This window comes from Misgurnus anguillicaudatus, chromosome 10, assembly GCF_027580225.2.
Source record: "Misgurnus anguillicaudatus chromosome 10, ASM2758022v2, whole genome shotgun sequence".
Classification (NCBI taxonomy): domain Eukaryota; kingdom Metazoa; phylum Chordata; class Actinopteri; order Cypriniformes; family Cobitidae; genus Misgurnus; species Misgurnus anguillicaudatus.
The window spans coordinates 24,425,012-24,441,725 of NC_073346.2; the positions used below are offsets into that span (position 1 = coordinate 24,425,012).

General features: G+C 37.4%; 1 protein-coding gene across 2 annotated transcripts in view; it reads left to right on the forward strand.

Moving 5' to 3' along the window:
- Positions 1–16,714, forward strand: part of npr1b (natriuretic peptide receptor 1b) — a 49,259-nt gene that overhangs the window by 22,611 nt on the left and 9,934 nt on the right. For both annotated transcript variants that reach the window (XM_055210179.2, XM_055210178.2), the window contains 9 exons: positions 1,613–1,726; positions 3,893–4,028; positions 12,489–12,583; positions 14,919–15,054; positions 15,139–15,223; positions 15,301–15,421; positions 15,648–15,722; positions 15,833–15,910; positions 16,052–16,156. In XM_055210179.2, coding sequence (XP_055066154.2) covers positions 1,613–1,726; positions 3,893–4,028; positions 12,489–12,583; positions 14,919–15,054; positions 15,139–15,223; positions 15,301–15,421; positions 15,648–15,722; positions 15,833–15,910; positions 16,052–16,156 — 945 coding nt within the window. The remainder of the gene's footprint in view (positions 1–1,612; positions 1,727–3,892; positions 4,029–12,488; positions 12,584–14,918; positions 15,055–15,138; positions 15,224–15,300; positions 15,422–15,647; positions 15,723–15,832; positions 15,911–16,051; positions 16,157–16,714) is intronic.

The window sequence follows — 16,714 nt, forward strand, 5'->3', positions numbered from 1 at the left end:
AAAGCATTTGGGTAAAATTAACCAGCCAGTCAGTGACCGTGGGTGGGGCTTTGTTTGTGTGACGTCACATTAACAAGAGAATCAAAACAGCATGTCTAATGAGACTGTTTTGGATTAATAGGGATTAAAAAGAAGTAGAGGGTGGATTTTTATAACATTGTATGGTTGTTTACACACAGTCCAAACACATTGTAAAAGTGGATTTTGCACGCTAATCTCCTCCCCCCTCAAAACGTCCTCACTTTCCTTCCTGTCACGTGGAATGGCGCGAGGGCAGAGCTGTCAGAGACTTGATTCTGCCTGGGAAAAGATTGCAGCGATTAGCAGTTAGCAACTTCTAACCAATCCAATCCGTTCTCAATGGGGATTGCTTGCTGTGTAGTAGAGAGGTTATGATTGCACAAGACGAGAAAGTATGGCTAGTCATTACTGCAAATAAACTCCAAAAGGGGCCGGGGCAAAGGGTTTTGTTTGTGATAATAGCTGTATGATTGTACATTATGCAGGTTATCACACAACTACTTGCTAAATAAATAATAAATAAGTAAATGTGCACAAAAAACTGAAAAAGTGACTGACAATTACTGATAATTAAAATTATGATGTTAGCAGAAAATTGACTGCAGAATGTTTCAGCATTATAATTTATTATTTTTTACCAAAAAATAAGCCTGCAACATATTAAACCGAAACCTCTGCTTTATTAGAAAAGGATAAACAAGCTTTTTATTTAGCTTCTAACTATCTTCTAACTATCCATATATCTCTGATCACATGTGAGGCTGTGATAGGATTGTAGAGATGGAAAAAGAGGGAAAAACAATGAGGAAAAGACAAGAGCATGGGAGCTGTAACATATTTAGCTGAATAAAATAAATTTGAACCATATATGTATCTACTTTTAGTAGTATAAGACTACTTGTTTGCATTCATACCTCACAAAAACATTGAAAAAATTACATATTTACCTTACAAAAGAAGTCCATACATTACACTGTCCATCATCTCCTCAGCTGTCTCCTCTTGTCTATCAAAACAGGCTAGTTTAAATAACAGTTTCGCGAAGTTCACTCTCGCAAGCGCACTGCCTGCACAATGAACGTGACATTTCTTCAATGAAGGGGAGAAGGAGGCGGATTTGGTGACATGTTTTTACGAATTACGCCACAGCACTTATATTAGCTGTGAGCAGACAGTGTCAATCAATGCATTGGATTTTGAGAAAACGGCAACCATAAATGTAAAGAAAACAGAGTTTCCTAACAAGCAACCTTATATTTTTAAATAAGCCCAAAAATCCGCAACCCGTGATTTTTTAACGCGACTTACCAAAATAAGGAGCCCAACGTTGCATATTATAAGCAGACTTGGCAACTCTGAATACAACATTACACAGTTTAATAGTCTTTATGAGCAGTATGTTTATTGTTTATTGTCTGACTAGACAAAAAATGTGGAAAAATAAAAGCATGATTTTTATTAATATAATTTTATAAATGCAATTAATACAATTGAAATGTTAGTGCATTGTTTTACTATGCTATACTGGTCTATATTTTATGGTTTAACTTTCAATATTTTGTGTGATCTAAATTGTATGCTTGCCTCTTAGAGTGTGAAGATTTTGACCTACCTGGAGCCTCAGAATCAAGAGTACAAAGAATTTGTCACTGATCTAAAATCAGATGCCAAAAGGATGTTTAACTTCACAGTGGAGGATTCACTGGTAAGAGAACTGTGTGTGTGTGTGTGTGTGTGTGTGTGTGTCAACTTCATAAACTGCACACTTTAATGTGTTAAATACATACACTGTTAAAAATATGGCTGTAGTGTCTGTGACGTCACCCATAGGTTTGTGAAGAGCTTTTTTGAAGCCAATAGTAGCCGGTGCCTGTCGTCGCCATCTTGGCCGTGCATCACTTTTTAAGGCTTAATATATTTTTAAACAGATGAGTTGTAAAAAATTCACTCCCCTCACTATTGTCATGAAGGGAAAAAACAGGCTCTAAACATATTATTTTTTGCTGTAAAGTTGAGCATTTTAACATGGGGGTCTATGGGAATTGACTCCCTTTTGGTTAAAAATTAGGATGAAATCATGTTCTTTAATTGTTTATTTGACTTTCTGCTTTACTTTTCATCTTCAGTGCCTTCTCTTGCAATTACCAGTTATATCATCTAGTAAAATCTCAATGTACCTTTATTGCAGTCCCATCTTCACATTAAATGCTTAGAGACCCACCCACGTCAAATGAAAAAAAAAAACATATTTTCCTGCCGATGTGCGTTTCATGTGTTTACAGACGCTTCTATTATAGTCATCTATTCAGAGAAAGAACACAAGGTACAATAATGCAGGTCCAGACAGGTACTGTTACTCCTCCATATATATGTGCTACTTTAGTAAAGGTCAAAAACAATTACTTATCTGTCGGTGTGTCTGAGGCTCAGAAGATGAATTTATGAATGCGCATTTTAGGTCAGAGAGAGAGATGTAAGCAGCAATTCAGCATCCATTGGATTATTCTAAGGCATATATTTAGTTAAATGCCCCAAGGTTCCTTGCTATAAGAGCATGCGAGGGGGATCTATAGTGTGTCAGCTTATTAGTGCATGACATATTCTTTATATGAATAGGGCACAATAAATAGGTTTAAAGAGGTAATTTATGTACATCTAAGAAAAGTCACCATTCACTGTAATCTGTCAAGACACACCACAAAGAGAGAGAGCGAGAGCGAGAGAGAGATATCATGTGTTTCACTCAACTTAAGCTCTCCATCATTCAAACTGAAAGCTGCGCAAGAGTACACTAAAGGCTTTGTCTTCAGTGAAACAGCAGATTGATCTGAATCAACCACTTTTGACACCGTCAGAATCAACACAATCTGCCAGAAAGCTCATACGTTTATTTAAAAGGATGTGCATTTATAAATGTTGAGATTAAGAAATCAGATTAAATAGAAAATTAAAGTATTGAACAAATGTGAATAGTACATTTATGTGTAGGAATATATCAGTTTTTTTAATAAAATTTGTGTCAGAAGGAATACAGATAGCTTTGTATACATTTGGTATATATTTGGTATTCCATTATATACCTTTGAGGTTCCAATAGGTAATATGAACTGTTTAGGTCCAAAGCTGTAGCTACTTTTTGAAAGGGTACCATTCGAGTGACAGCTGGGGTACATATTTTGACAATTTTTTTCTGACAGACTTCTCATACACTTTTTATTTTAGTTCTGGCTCATTATTGTGTACAATGAACTGGCTTATTTTTAGCTCATCCAAATGACAAATGCATATGCATAGATTACATTTCATACATGAGTTTATGAAACCACCTTTAAGAGCTCTTGCTCAGTTATGCAAGATGTTGCAAATTGACTCAATCTTACCTTGGAGGACTTTAAGTGAAAAGTACTATACAGCTTTTACCCATGCTAAATCACTCTTAATTACCAATGTGGTGTGTTTCTGGTGGACCCCTACAAAGGAACACAGTGGGGGTTATCATGGACCAGGCAGTATAAGTGCATCTGATTGTCTTAATTTCTCTGAGACTGTGGATTTCTTCTCAGCATTGTTTCTAACAAAGTCTTAGATTGTCTTAGTCTCTCAAGTGTTTACCGGGGTTCTTATTCAATATGAAGTGCTTTCTCCCCATCAGGTTCTTATTACAAACCCAGACCAGTTGACACACTTATGGTTTCTTTCTTTGCTCTGTTGCTAAATGAACAGGATAAGACCGCTTGCACAAATGTATTTTTACGTTTCAACGGTTCTGTTAGTTGTCTACAGTATGAAATGTATTTATTTTATCCTAATTGTTGTGTTTTGTAGTTTCTTCTGATTGATTGAATGTATTTGTATCTTTTATTTTTTTCAGATGAACATCATCTCGGGTGGTTTCTACGATGGTCTGATGTTGTACTGCCACGCTTTAAATGAGAGTCTTTCAGAAGGACACGGGCGACCATCAGGAGAGTCTGTTACAAAGAGAATGTGGAACCGAACTTATTATGGTAAGCACATAGATTAAATATACATAATATTTAGTATCTTCACAAAAGCCCAATATAGTAGGCACTGTCAGACAAAGTGGTCAAAAAATGGTCCCTATAGCTGTCACTGAGGTGGTACACTTTCAAAAAGTACAGCTTTCTACCTTAAGAGGTCATATTAGTACCTCAGATGTGCATATTGATAATAAAGATTACACATTTGTCCATCAAAGGTATATACTGGTATCTAATGTATACATATCTGTACCTAAAATATACATATTAGGACCTTTTATAGGCTACTGCTCCAGTGACAGCTTAAGAAATTTTTTTGACCATTTTCTCTGACAGTGTAAGGTATTTCTGTTTGTGAAGTGTGCATCCACACATGCTTCTCGGCTAACACTTCCCACATCGCTTTGCGCAACAGCATATAAATACTTAAGGGGTGTACACACCAAATGCGAATTTAACGATTTGCTTGAGTAGATTACATACAAAGTCAATGCAAAAATGCGAATAGACACAAACTGACACGGGGCAATGCGAATGACATCATTTGGGCACCGCGATTGCTGTGAAAACACGATATTCGCCTCAAACACATCTTTGCGCAAGTTGAAAATATTAAACTTAAGCAAAAAATTCTCATGACACAAAGTTAAATCCCACAAGTAATCAAGAATGAGGATCATGATGCTTCTTGTTTGGTGTGTACACAGCATTACTGTGCGTTCACACCAGATGCGAATTAAGCAAATAAATTGCACTCTTCGAGCGTAGTTGGACGCTTGAACATTTTGAGTTAACTCGCATCATTTGCACGTGAAAATCAAATGCGAATCCGCTCAATTTGCCAGCTTTAGCTAGATTGTAGTCTCAATATGTATTTATATAGCTCAAATTGAGTAAACAGCATTTTTTAGAACTTACCAGATTGTCTGACCTCCTCACTTTCTTTATTCCAAGCAAGATCCTGTTTATTCCTGTTTCTACTAAAGTACGAAGATGTGTAGTACAGCTCCGGGTGTCCACACATACAGCGATGCTGACTTTTTTTACTACGTCGTAATCATGTCACTACAAGGTTCTCATTGGTTCACACTTTGTGAATATCTGCCGGAGTTCTGATTTTTCGACTCTTGCGAATCACCCGAAAAGCTCAATTCGCTGCACTATTGGCGCGAATCGTGTCGCAGGATGTCTATCACGTCTTTGCATTGACTTAACAGTAAATCAATCGCGCTTAACGCTTCATTCGGACCTGGTGTGAATGCACCATTAGATGCATCTCCTTTAACTTCTTTCAGTTTCTCTCTTCACAACCATTTTAAAATTTACCAACTAAAAGTTAAGCTGTTTGTTTAAGGAGCCATCTCACTATGATGATGATCAGATATCACTGGCAGGGTATATTTCAGCTTTAATAACAAGTTTCATGTGATCCTGATTCTTTTTGATAAAAGAAGCTGTTAGATGCCGGAGAGTGAGTACATCTCAATTAATGGCCAACAAAGGCTTTTTTTTCTCCTCTCCTCTGCATAAATGTCTCTCTGGTCTAACACTCTAAGAAGAAGACAGTTACGTTAATCTTGGTTTTCAAATCTCGGGAGGCTGAGAGAGTCAATGGCTAAAGGTCAGACACTTTGAAAAGAAATATTGTTCAGTGTGTCATAAATGGATCCCTTTTGATTTTCTCATGCTGGTTGCGTTGTGCTTTGTGTGTTATTATAAGTGTGTTCTGGCTTTGATGTGTTGGCCTTTGTGCGTGAGCTGTTATGCTGCTACAAGTTGATTGGTTTGTGTGTGTTAAGCTGAATGTCTGTTACACTGTGTCTCTTTTAGGCTACATGTGTTTGGCTTGGCACTTTCAGATGCATTAGAGAGAAAGTGAAATGGCTTTTGTCCATGCTAGAGTATCTGTAGCTCAGTTTGAGAGTTGAGAGTTATGGAGTTTACTGTTGTAGGTCATGGGTTAGGGTTTCGATCCATGGAAACACATGTAAAAAAATGTATCATATATAAAAAATATATAATATATATACACTCCCTGACAAAAGTCTTGTCGCTTATCTATTTTAAATAGCTCATATGAAAAGCTAAAACCCTCCCAAATGATGTTTAATGCACTGAAATAAATTAGTTGCACTGAAAAAAGATTTATCATGTAATCAACACAGAAAGGTAAAATTTTGGCAAGACAAAAGTTTTGTCGCCTATACAGAAATTGAACAAATTTACTGCAAATACAAAAATATGTCAGCAAATTAAGTAGTGGTGCTGCAAGATCCAAATTTAATATCTTTTAAGACTTCAGTGAGCTTGAAGGACTGCATCCATGCGGTTTGGCAAGGATTCATACAATGTATTGAAGAAGTCATCATGAATAGCAAAGAAAGCAGTCTTGCATGACTCCCAGAGTTCATCAATATTCTTTGGTTTCGTCTTCCATGCTTCCTCTTTCATCCTACCACACATATGCTCAATGATGTTCATGTCTGGTGACTGGGCTGGCCAATCCTGGAGCATCTTCATCTTCTTCGCCTTGAGGAACTTTGATGTGGAGATGGAAGTATGCGATGGAGCACCATCCTGCTGCAGAATTAGGCCTCTTTTATGTTTGGGAATATAAGAGATAGCTAAGATTTCTTGGTATTTTAGACAATTGATGTTGCCTTCCACCCTGCAGATATCTCTCGCACACCCCTATACTGGATGTAACCGGACCATGATTTTTCCACCACCAAACTTCACTGTTTTCTGGGTGAACCTCAGATCCATGCGGGCTCCAGTAGGTCTCCTGCAATATTTGAGGTGAACAGAAGATTCATCTGAAAAATCAACCTTCTGCTTTTCCAGCGTCCATCATTTTAGCAGGCTGTGGGCCTTTGCAAATACCACACGGTTTTTCAATTGTCTTTTGTTTAGTGCTGGCTTCTGGGCACTGATTCGACCATGGAAGCCCTTTTGAGACAAAATCCGACAAACTGTTCTGGTTGACAGAGGGACTTCAGGTGACCAGGTCTCATGGAGCTCTGCTGCAGTGGAAAATAGGCTGGCTTTGGATTTTCGAGCCAACAAACGGTCCTCTCGAGCAAGTTGTCTTGCAGGGTCTGCCTGACCTGGGCTTGTCAAAAACATCTCCAGTCTCTTCAAATCTTTTTTTTATCTTCTGTACTTGATGCTGAGACACATTGAAGGTGTCTGCAACATCAGCAGTGGATCTGGTCTTTAGCCTCTTGATAATCAAAACTTTAGTCTCAGGGTGAATCTTAGAGGCTGTTTACACTTGGCATTAACATGCGTTTTGGTTGATCGGATCACAAGTGGACGACGTTAATGCCAGGTGTAAAGGGTGTTCAAAACCTTTTGAACGCGTCCACTTTCGACCACTTTCAACCACATTCAGAGGTAGTCGAAAGCCATTTTGATCGGATGTTTTTTGTATTGTAAACGCACATGTGGTTGAATGTGTTCGAATGTGTTCGAACAGCCACACGCGACCGCCTTCTCTCCGCCCATTTATCTTATCTGAGATACTGAACACACTGTTTTACGTCTTTTCTGACTTATGGCGTGAAAAGCGCTATTTTAGCCTTTCATTGATAAAATTAAAGCGGCTAATCTCCGTAGATTCATTTTGCAAGCGTGTGAAAGTTGCGCGATCTTATTCCATCAATTGCGCTGAAAATATACATGTATAAAACACTGTGCAGCATGTTTACTTGCATCAAAACCAGTGGACTCTGACATAATATTAGTTCCCGTTCATATAAACTCATCATTACTCCCGCTCGCGTTTGAATGACAGCGGAGAGACTCACCCACAGTCTGGACAGACCACCCCCTCACAGTATTCAGGACAGAAGCGGTCGAAAGTGGACAAAAGAGGCGGATTTAAATACCAGGTGTAAACGTAATGTGTCTCTCTCGTCCACTTGTGATCCGATCGACGAAAACACATCTCAATACCAAGTGTAAACAGCCTCTTAGGCATGTTTGCAGAGGTCTAGTAGCAGTTGATGCGAAGGTATAGTGTACTGGGGTTCTTTTTATACACACCTGAGACCTAATTGATCCATTATTAGTCACAGATGAACCTCATATGACAAGGCGACAACACTTATGTCTTTGCAAAAATTGACTCAATGGGCTTTACCAAGCTGTGAATCTTAGAATACTTTTTGACAGTTTCGTTCGTTGAAACATTATTGCAAAAGCTGTTGGGATTAAAAGGAGCCATTTCTTGAAAACAAATCTTGATTAGAAATATATTTTAGCGGCACTTTAGGTCAATTTGTACACAAGCGACAAGACTTTTGTCAAGGAGTGTATATATATAGATTAATTGCACTCTTAAGTCACTTTGTATAAAATGATCTGCCAGATACATGAAGGCAAATGTGCCAGATCTAGTTTGTTTATGCAGAATAGTTGGAAGATGTTACACTTTTAAATACAATGAAAAATAAAGTGACTTCTTTTTGTGACATTTAGCTCCAGTCTCTCTGTAATGACGTATGAATAGACCCAGCAGTATAACATCTGACATTAAAGTCCCTTTACAGAAAAAAGCTTCCCGCAGAGACTGATCCGGCGACGCACCTTCCAGAAATATGTGACTTAAGGTTAAAAAAGCATGTGTGCACAGCACACATATACATAGAAACTTGGGGAGACTTGTCTGTGCAGATGACACTCAGCCACTGTTAAAATACATATAAATCAATTACAAATATTTATTCAGTACCTGAAAAGTTTTCTTGAAAATTTTGATTTTGTCACGTATTCTTGTAAATATTGCCACGACGTTATAATCCAGAAACCAATTACATTTATGCCAATATCCGATTACATACAATATGGCACAAACTATATACAGTGGCAAGAAAAAGTATGTAAACCCTTAGGAATGAACTGATTTTCTACAGTGATTTGCCATTAAATGTGATCTGATCCGCAACAATAGACAAACACACAAATAATTCTAGTATCTTGTGTCTTTTTTGAAAACACCCATTAAACATTCACAGTGTTGGAGAAAGATGTAAGTGAACCTATAGACTTATTACTTTAAGAAAGCTAATTTGTGTCAGAAGCTGGTTTGGTTAAGTGCTACTTTGATTAATTAAAAGACACTCAAGCATTTTAAGATTGCTGTCTTTAAGAAGCATCAGCTCTTATGTACCGTACCATGCCTCGCAAGGAGTTCTCTAAAGATATCCGATCAAGAGTTGTTGCACTCTATAAGGCTGAAAAGGGATACAAAACAATATCAAAATATTTAGGCATCCATCAGTCGACAGTTAGACAAATTATCTATAAATGGAGACAATTTAATACTGTAGTAACTCCCAAGCCAAGATGACTCAATGTAGTAAAGAAGAACCCACGAGTAACAGCTAAAGGCCTGAAGACATCATTGGAACTGGCACACATCTCTGTTCATCAGTCTACCATACGTAAATCTTTGAACAGTCACAGTGTCTATGGCAGAACACCACGGAGAAAGCCGCTGCTCTCCCGGAAAACATTGCTGTGAGCCTGAAGTTTGCAAAAGAGCACCTTGGCAAACCCGAATGTTACTGGGAAAATATTTGATGGACTGATGAAACAAAAGTTGAATTGTTCTGAAAGATTACTATGGCACAAAAAGGACATAGCTTACCAACATCAAAACATCATCCCAACAGTGGCGTATGGTGGAGGGAACATAATGATTTGGGTGTGCCTTGCTGCCTCAGGGCCTGGACCACTTGCCATCATCGAGGGGAAAATGAATTCCCAAGTTTAACTAAATATCCTACAGGATTATATCAGGGTGGCTGTTCGCCAGTTGAAGCTCAGTAGAAGTTGGTTGTTGCAGCAGGACAATGACCTTATGCATCAAAGTTTATCCACCAGAGACTGGCTTAAGAAAAACAAAATGCACTATTTGGAGTGGCCTAGTCAAAGCCCAAACCTTAACCTCATAGAAATGACCTTAAGAGAGTGGTTCACACCAGACTTTTTGAAGGGGTTAAAGCGATTTTGTAAGGGGAACGATGTGAAGGTCTGATTCAGAACTACTGAAAGTGCTTGCTTGAAATAATTGCTGCCAAAGGAGGTTCAACAAGCCATTATATCCAAGGGTTTACTTACATTTTCCTCCAGCACTGTGAATGAATAATGGGTGTTTTCAAAAAAGACACTAAAACTAATTATTTGTGTGTTGTCAGCTTTAGATCACATTTAATGGCAAATCACCAGTTCATTCCTAGTGGTTCACATACTTTTTCTTGCCAGTGTTAAATATTGTCATCGTAATGGATCCATTAAAGTGCTAAAATAGTGGTGGCTATTGACATACTGGTGCGCTCTCTCCCCTTCTCTACCTCCGCCTCTTTTCTCTTCCTCTCCATAATGGACCTTTGATTCGCACATCTCTCCACCTGTTCCTCCCTGACCCTCTTCTTTCCATCACCTCTACATTTTATCTTTCTGTTATTCCTCGGCTACATTTTGGAAGCTTGTTTATCCCATAATCATTTCTCTCAGAGGATTGGAAGTGTATATATTATGCTTTCCTTTAATGAGATTTTAGGACATTTTTAATGAGATTTTATTCAAATGATTTATTTGAATAAGAAGAATACTCTTATTCATACTAATAGCGAAATAGCTCTTAAAATAGCTGTTTATTCACTGTTTGTGTGTAAGTACATAAATTTGTGCGCATTCGTCTGCAGTAATAAGAAGTGTTCATAACTCTATTCATATTTACCAGCATGTATTGATTTAATCTCTGAAAAAATTAAGCTTATTCACAGCATTTATATTAGCCTCCCCTAACAGTTAAATAGCTGTATTGTTTTGGATCCAGCTCATAGTTATATCCTGTTATCCTGCCTCATAAAGCTACAAATCTCAACATGAAATCTCTGAATAGATGAAAGAACAGAATGTTCTAGACTTGAGCAGAAAAGGAAACCCACTTCGCATTTTACTCCTAAAATCATTCATCCTCTGTATTGTGAAGAAATGAAATACTTTTCAAATAGATCCATTGAGTGCATTCTCCTCTTATATTGAGCAGCTGGTGTACTGACCTAATGTGAAGAGATATCTGAGAATCTGCCTGTTCAAACTTTACTAAATTATTATCAACTACGTTCTGCTATAAAGAACTACACTTTTAGTTTTACAATATTACAGTTGCCAGTAGTTAATATGTACATTCATATTTTACCATAAAGTCATCATATAGATAAAACAATGCATCCATAAGCACATATGCACCAACTGCCTACGTTTTTGAACATGCATACTTTTAAGTACTTTGCAAAGTCTTTACAAAATGTTGTAACAGTAAAAGGGTAAAGTCATAACATTTCATTTTCAATGCATTTGCAGATCTCAGTGTGAGAATTTATAATACATAGACACAGTACAGTAAAATGAAAGGCAGTGATTCATACAGTAGCCTTTCTACATAACGTCTCCTATTTCCATTATTGCTTCTTTTCTCAGACTGATTTAATGGACAGAAGTGACTTATATGTATGCATTCTTTCCTTTCATGAATGCTTATACACTATATATGAATTCTTGCATCTTAGATATCTCGGTTCTGAGCACATACAGACATATGGATTATCAAAGATGTTTTAGCCTTACTCAAATTCTAAAAATTATCTTTTATCGTAAACCCTTTTGACGCAAGACACATGATGCACTTGGTTCACATGACACTATGAACACATATCTTGAAATTACGAGCAACACATGACACTCCGAACACATATTTTGAATTTGCGCCCCTCGAAAGAGAAGTCACCAGCCGCCACTGGTGCCCATTCCATTAATAAAAGCTAACTTCTGTATTAAACCTGTTATTATCACATGTGAAATGAGGACATCTCTCTAACTTTCTTTAGTACAGGTTTGACATTTCCATTCTGATAATGGTTAAGCTTTTCATATCAGTCTAAATGTCATTGTGTGTTCCTTTGAGCTGGGCACAGCCTCTATCTGTAGGCCATTTAAAGAGGCGATTGGCCTTAACAGGAAATTACAACCAACATCCGACCCACAACGGGAGATGGGACCATTGGGCCGAATCTAAAGCTTTCAAGAGTCTCAATCAGATTTGATCAAACACTCACATTCAGTCCCACTGTGAATGGATTGATTTGCAGTGTGATTGTTGTGATTATAATCATTATGAGTACTCGGTGTAACAAAGTGGTTGATACGCAGTGTTAATGTGCGTGAGGGCACAATCACGTTTAATGATTATCCGAATTATTACCCACGCACAGTTTGATCTTTATGGCATTTGTACTCATGTTCTTTGATGTTTTCTTACTGTGAGTTCTATTAAGATACCTTAAAATCATCAGATTCGATGTAAGGAACAGCCAGGTTGCTCATAACTGGTCAAATAGTCTACAAAGCAGCACTGATAATGTTATGTAGTGACTTTCTCTCTCTTTTCCCCAGGTGTTACCGGTCTGGTGCAAGTTGATGAGAATGGAGACAGAGAGACTGATTTTGCCCTGTGGGACATGAATGATACTAACAGTGGCAACTTTCAGGTCAGTGATACAGTAGTCACACACACCCACCCCGGTCTCACACCTTTCTCACCTGTCTCACACCTCCCAGTTTCATAATAAGGCATCATGCAATAGTTATTGCAAGGTTATTCTAGGCACAAAAACATTTATTTTTTACAACTTAAGTTAAAGTAGTATAGTGGTGTTTTTGACGTTTTGCATGTTAGTCGGTGGTTCATCCCTTTGCGACTCCTCTCCCAAAGAAAATGTATGGCATAAATCAATCTTAAACTTAAAGGTGCAGTGTATAATTTTTAGAAGGATCTCTTGGCAGAAATGCAAAATATTATACAAAACTATATTATCAGGGGTGTATAAAGACCTTTTATAATGAACCGTTATGTGTTTATTAACTTAGAACGAGACCTTTAAATCTACATACAGAGAGGGTCCCCTTACATGGAAGTCGCCATTTTGTGCCACCATTTTTCTACAGAAGCCCTTAACGGACAAATTTTTTTACTAAGTTGTCTCCAACAGTGACATCTTTGTCCGGTGGCAGCTACCGTAGCTTCTCTATGTGTTTTAAAAGCGAGGGGTGAACAGTGGATTAAGCCGTTGGTTGCAATTCGCAACGTCACCACTAGATGCTGCTAAAATTTACACACTCCACCTTTAAAACTTGAATTATTTCATTGCTAAAAAACTTTATTTTGTGTATTTGGTATAATACTATGGGTTTGCGTGGTTTATGGTTAAAAAACACATTATTTTCCACATACCGTACATTTTTGTAGCTCCAGATTTCACTCTCTTCCTAAAACACACAAATTTGAAAAGCTCTGTGCCCCTATTGGCCAGCTTATCTGTACGTTGTGATTGGCCTGAAAACCTTTGACATCAGCAGGAAATGTGACGCTCCTTATTACCGTGTTTGAAAGATTCGGTCAATGCAAACAGGCGTTAACTTGCAGGCTGTAAATCCGAAGTGGGAGGAATTATGATAATGTCGTTCTTGTCTACATCACCAATCCCAGAAAGTACACTGTTGTCTACAATCAGTGTGTTTGTTGTAGTGCAAGAAAAGAGGTTTACGTTGGAGACGATAACTCGCGTCATCGTTTACTTTAGGATATGAACCTTTTGCATATCATTTACATTAATACACACACACCAAAGGAAATGTAAAATCGTGAATCGGACAATAGGTGCTCTGTAAATTATACAATGTAGTGAGACAGAGTGCAGGATGGAGAGAGGGGTACAAGTTCGGCAAAGGACCTCGAGGAGGGATTCGAAATCGGGTCACCGAAAGTGCATCTGAACTATATGTCACCTAAATGCCCACCACACTATCGGCTCTGACAGCCATATTTTTTGAGGTTTAATTACACTGAATTTTGGATAAATTAATATATTTTATAAAATGCCATACAACTGGGCCCCTGGCACCATCTCAGCCCCCAGTTTGAGAACCACTGACGAAAGTATACCCGAGTTCAAATCTGTATCTAATATATAATTAAAAAAAGAAAAGAAATGCAAAATTGTGTCTGAACTTGTTCATCAGCTATCACCTCGCATTTTCATTTAATGAAAATAACAACTTTGACATTTTGATAATAACTTCTTTTGTATTCCACGGAAGAAAAGACACTTGATTTTGGAGCTGCGTGAGAGTGGGTAAATAAAACGTTTTAGTTTATAGAAAAAACTTTTACCTTTAATAAAAGTCGCTCATTTAAAATGCATTATAAAATATGCAAATTATAGTTCTATTATTTTTTGAAAGCTGCAAAATATGCTTCATTCAAAGGTCTGAGGATGCATGTGCCATCTCAGTTTGACTGGGGATTATTCTTCTGCGGTTAGTAATACATTGATGAAATGCAATCTCAGTTTTCTACTTCTGCAGATATGCAACTGTTTTGCCTTTGTTACGGGCTAATGAAATGGAAAATAACACCTGAATCTCACAAACAATTGGCAGATTGGTGACAATATTTCAAATCAGAGTACACACACAGTCTGAAAGACACTTGATTGGTAATTAGTAGGCCAAGCTGTAGGAACATTGATTATAAGATACTTATTCAGTCAAGGAGGGGTTTTTGTTTTTATGCGTGTGTGTTTGTGTACTGCATAAATTCTGAATAGATATATTAAAAAACTCAGCTGGTGTCTGAAAGAAGATTGTCTTTTATTATGTCTTTCCTGAACTTGAATTTGAACTTTACTGAACAAGAGACCCATTCTGGACCATTACAACAAGTCAAACCTTGAGCACTGTGGATCAAATTAGCTGACTGAGAATTTAACTAAATGCCCTTTGGCTATTTGCTCTCTTATATTTTTATTTTGTGTTGTCGAACAGATCGTGGCCGTGTATAACGGCACTCAAAAGCAGATGAAGATTCTGCCCGGGAAAAGCATCCAGTGGCCTGGTGGTGACATTCCATTGGATGTTCCCCTTTGCGGGTTTAAGAATGAAAACCCTGCCTGTCTAGCACGTGGGTATCGTACAGTTGGTTTGCATTCATCAAGGTCCATCAGCTTAGACACTTATCACTCCCTTTCACTTTTTCTTTTTGTAGGAACCATTGCAATGCATCAGATGATATCCATCGTGATCTTTTTCATCCTTGTCATTATCTTCACTGTGACTGTGTTTATATACAGGTGAGAACCCATTTATAAACTCATACGATGTAAACACATGAGTGTGAATGTAAACACACACATGCATATACACACAGAAAGCTGAAGCTAGAGAAGGAGCTGGTGGCTCAGTTATGGAGAATCGCTTGGGAAGACATTCACATGAGCAATCTGGAAAAGGCCATGAGGAGCGCTGGCAGCAAACTCACACTGTCTCTGGTACCAAACATGCTTTCAAATATCTTCTTTTCTCTCATCTGATCTACTTTCATCTCCTTTGCTTTGCTTTCTTTATCTCTGCTCCTCTCTGTCCTGATCTCCTCCCATCTTCTCCCGTCCTCTCATCTCATATACTCTCCTCTCCAGCTCTCTGGCTTTTTATTGTTTTTGTATATTATTACAGTCATCTTCACTAAATTTTCAACAATTTCTTTCACTCTCACAGAGAGGTTCAAACTATGGATCTCTGCTGACAGCTGATGGTAATTTCCAGGTGTTTGCTAAGACTGGCTATTTTAAGGTATCATGCTTGCATATTAGAACCTTCCACAAAATGTATATAATCTACCTTAGAGCAAACATACAACATGTCTGTGTCTGTGTGTATGTGTGTGCCTATTATGTCCCCAGGGAAACATTGTGGCCATTAAATATATTAACAGAAAGCGCATCGAGTTAACCAGGAAAGTGTTGTTTGAACTGAAACATGTAAGTGTGTGATGTTTGTTTCTGCTAAAAAATAAATCAGCTTATCTGGTCATAACTATTATAAATATCTTAACAAACTACTAATGTATGTGATTTAAATGCCTGTAAAGATCTTAAACATAGTCTGTGTCTATTCTTCAGATGAGAGATGTGCAGAATGAGCATTTGACCCGTTTTATTGGTGCCTGCATCGACCCACCCAATATCTGTATCGTCACTGAATATTGCCCTCGGGGCAGCCTGCAGGTACTGAACACACACAAACTCACAGTCTATGTACACATTCAATCCTACATTATACACACACAAAATAAAAAAAATATAAAATAAAGAAAATAAAGAAATTAAAAATAAAGAAAATATAAAAAATACGTGTTTGTACAGTGAACCCAAAAATATTTGGTCAGTTAAGGCACTTTCAAAAATCAAATCTTACTGAATGAAATAAAAAGTAACAAAACAAAATCATGTTCTTTAATGTTTGGAAAATCACTTATTTCTAAATCACTTTCCTTTTTTATTGTTTTATTATTTTAAATTTTTTTATTGTATTGCAGAAAATTATTCTTTCTTTAACAGAATTTTTTCTTGATATTTTGTTATATAATGCACTGACATTTATACATTTGAAGTCTGAGTTAAGTGTCCAAATATATTTGATATATGTAATCATGTCTATGAAATGCAAGCTAAAGTCTCTTAGAGCCGGTTTTCTGGACAAGGCGTATTCTAGTCCCAGACTAAAATGCATGTTTGAGTTGTCCTAATTTAAAAAACATCTTATATAAAGTGCCACTGTTTTGT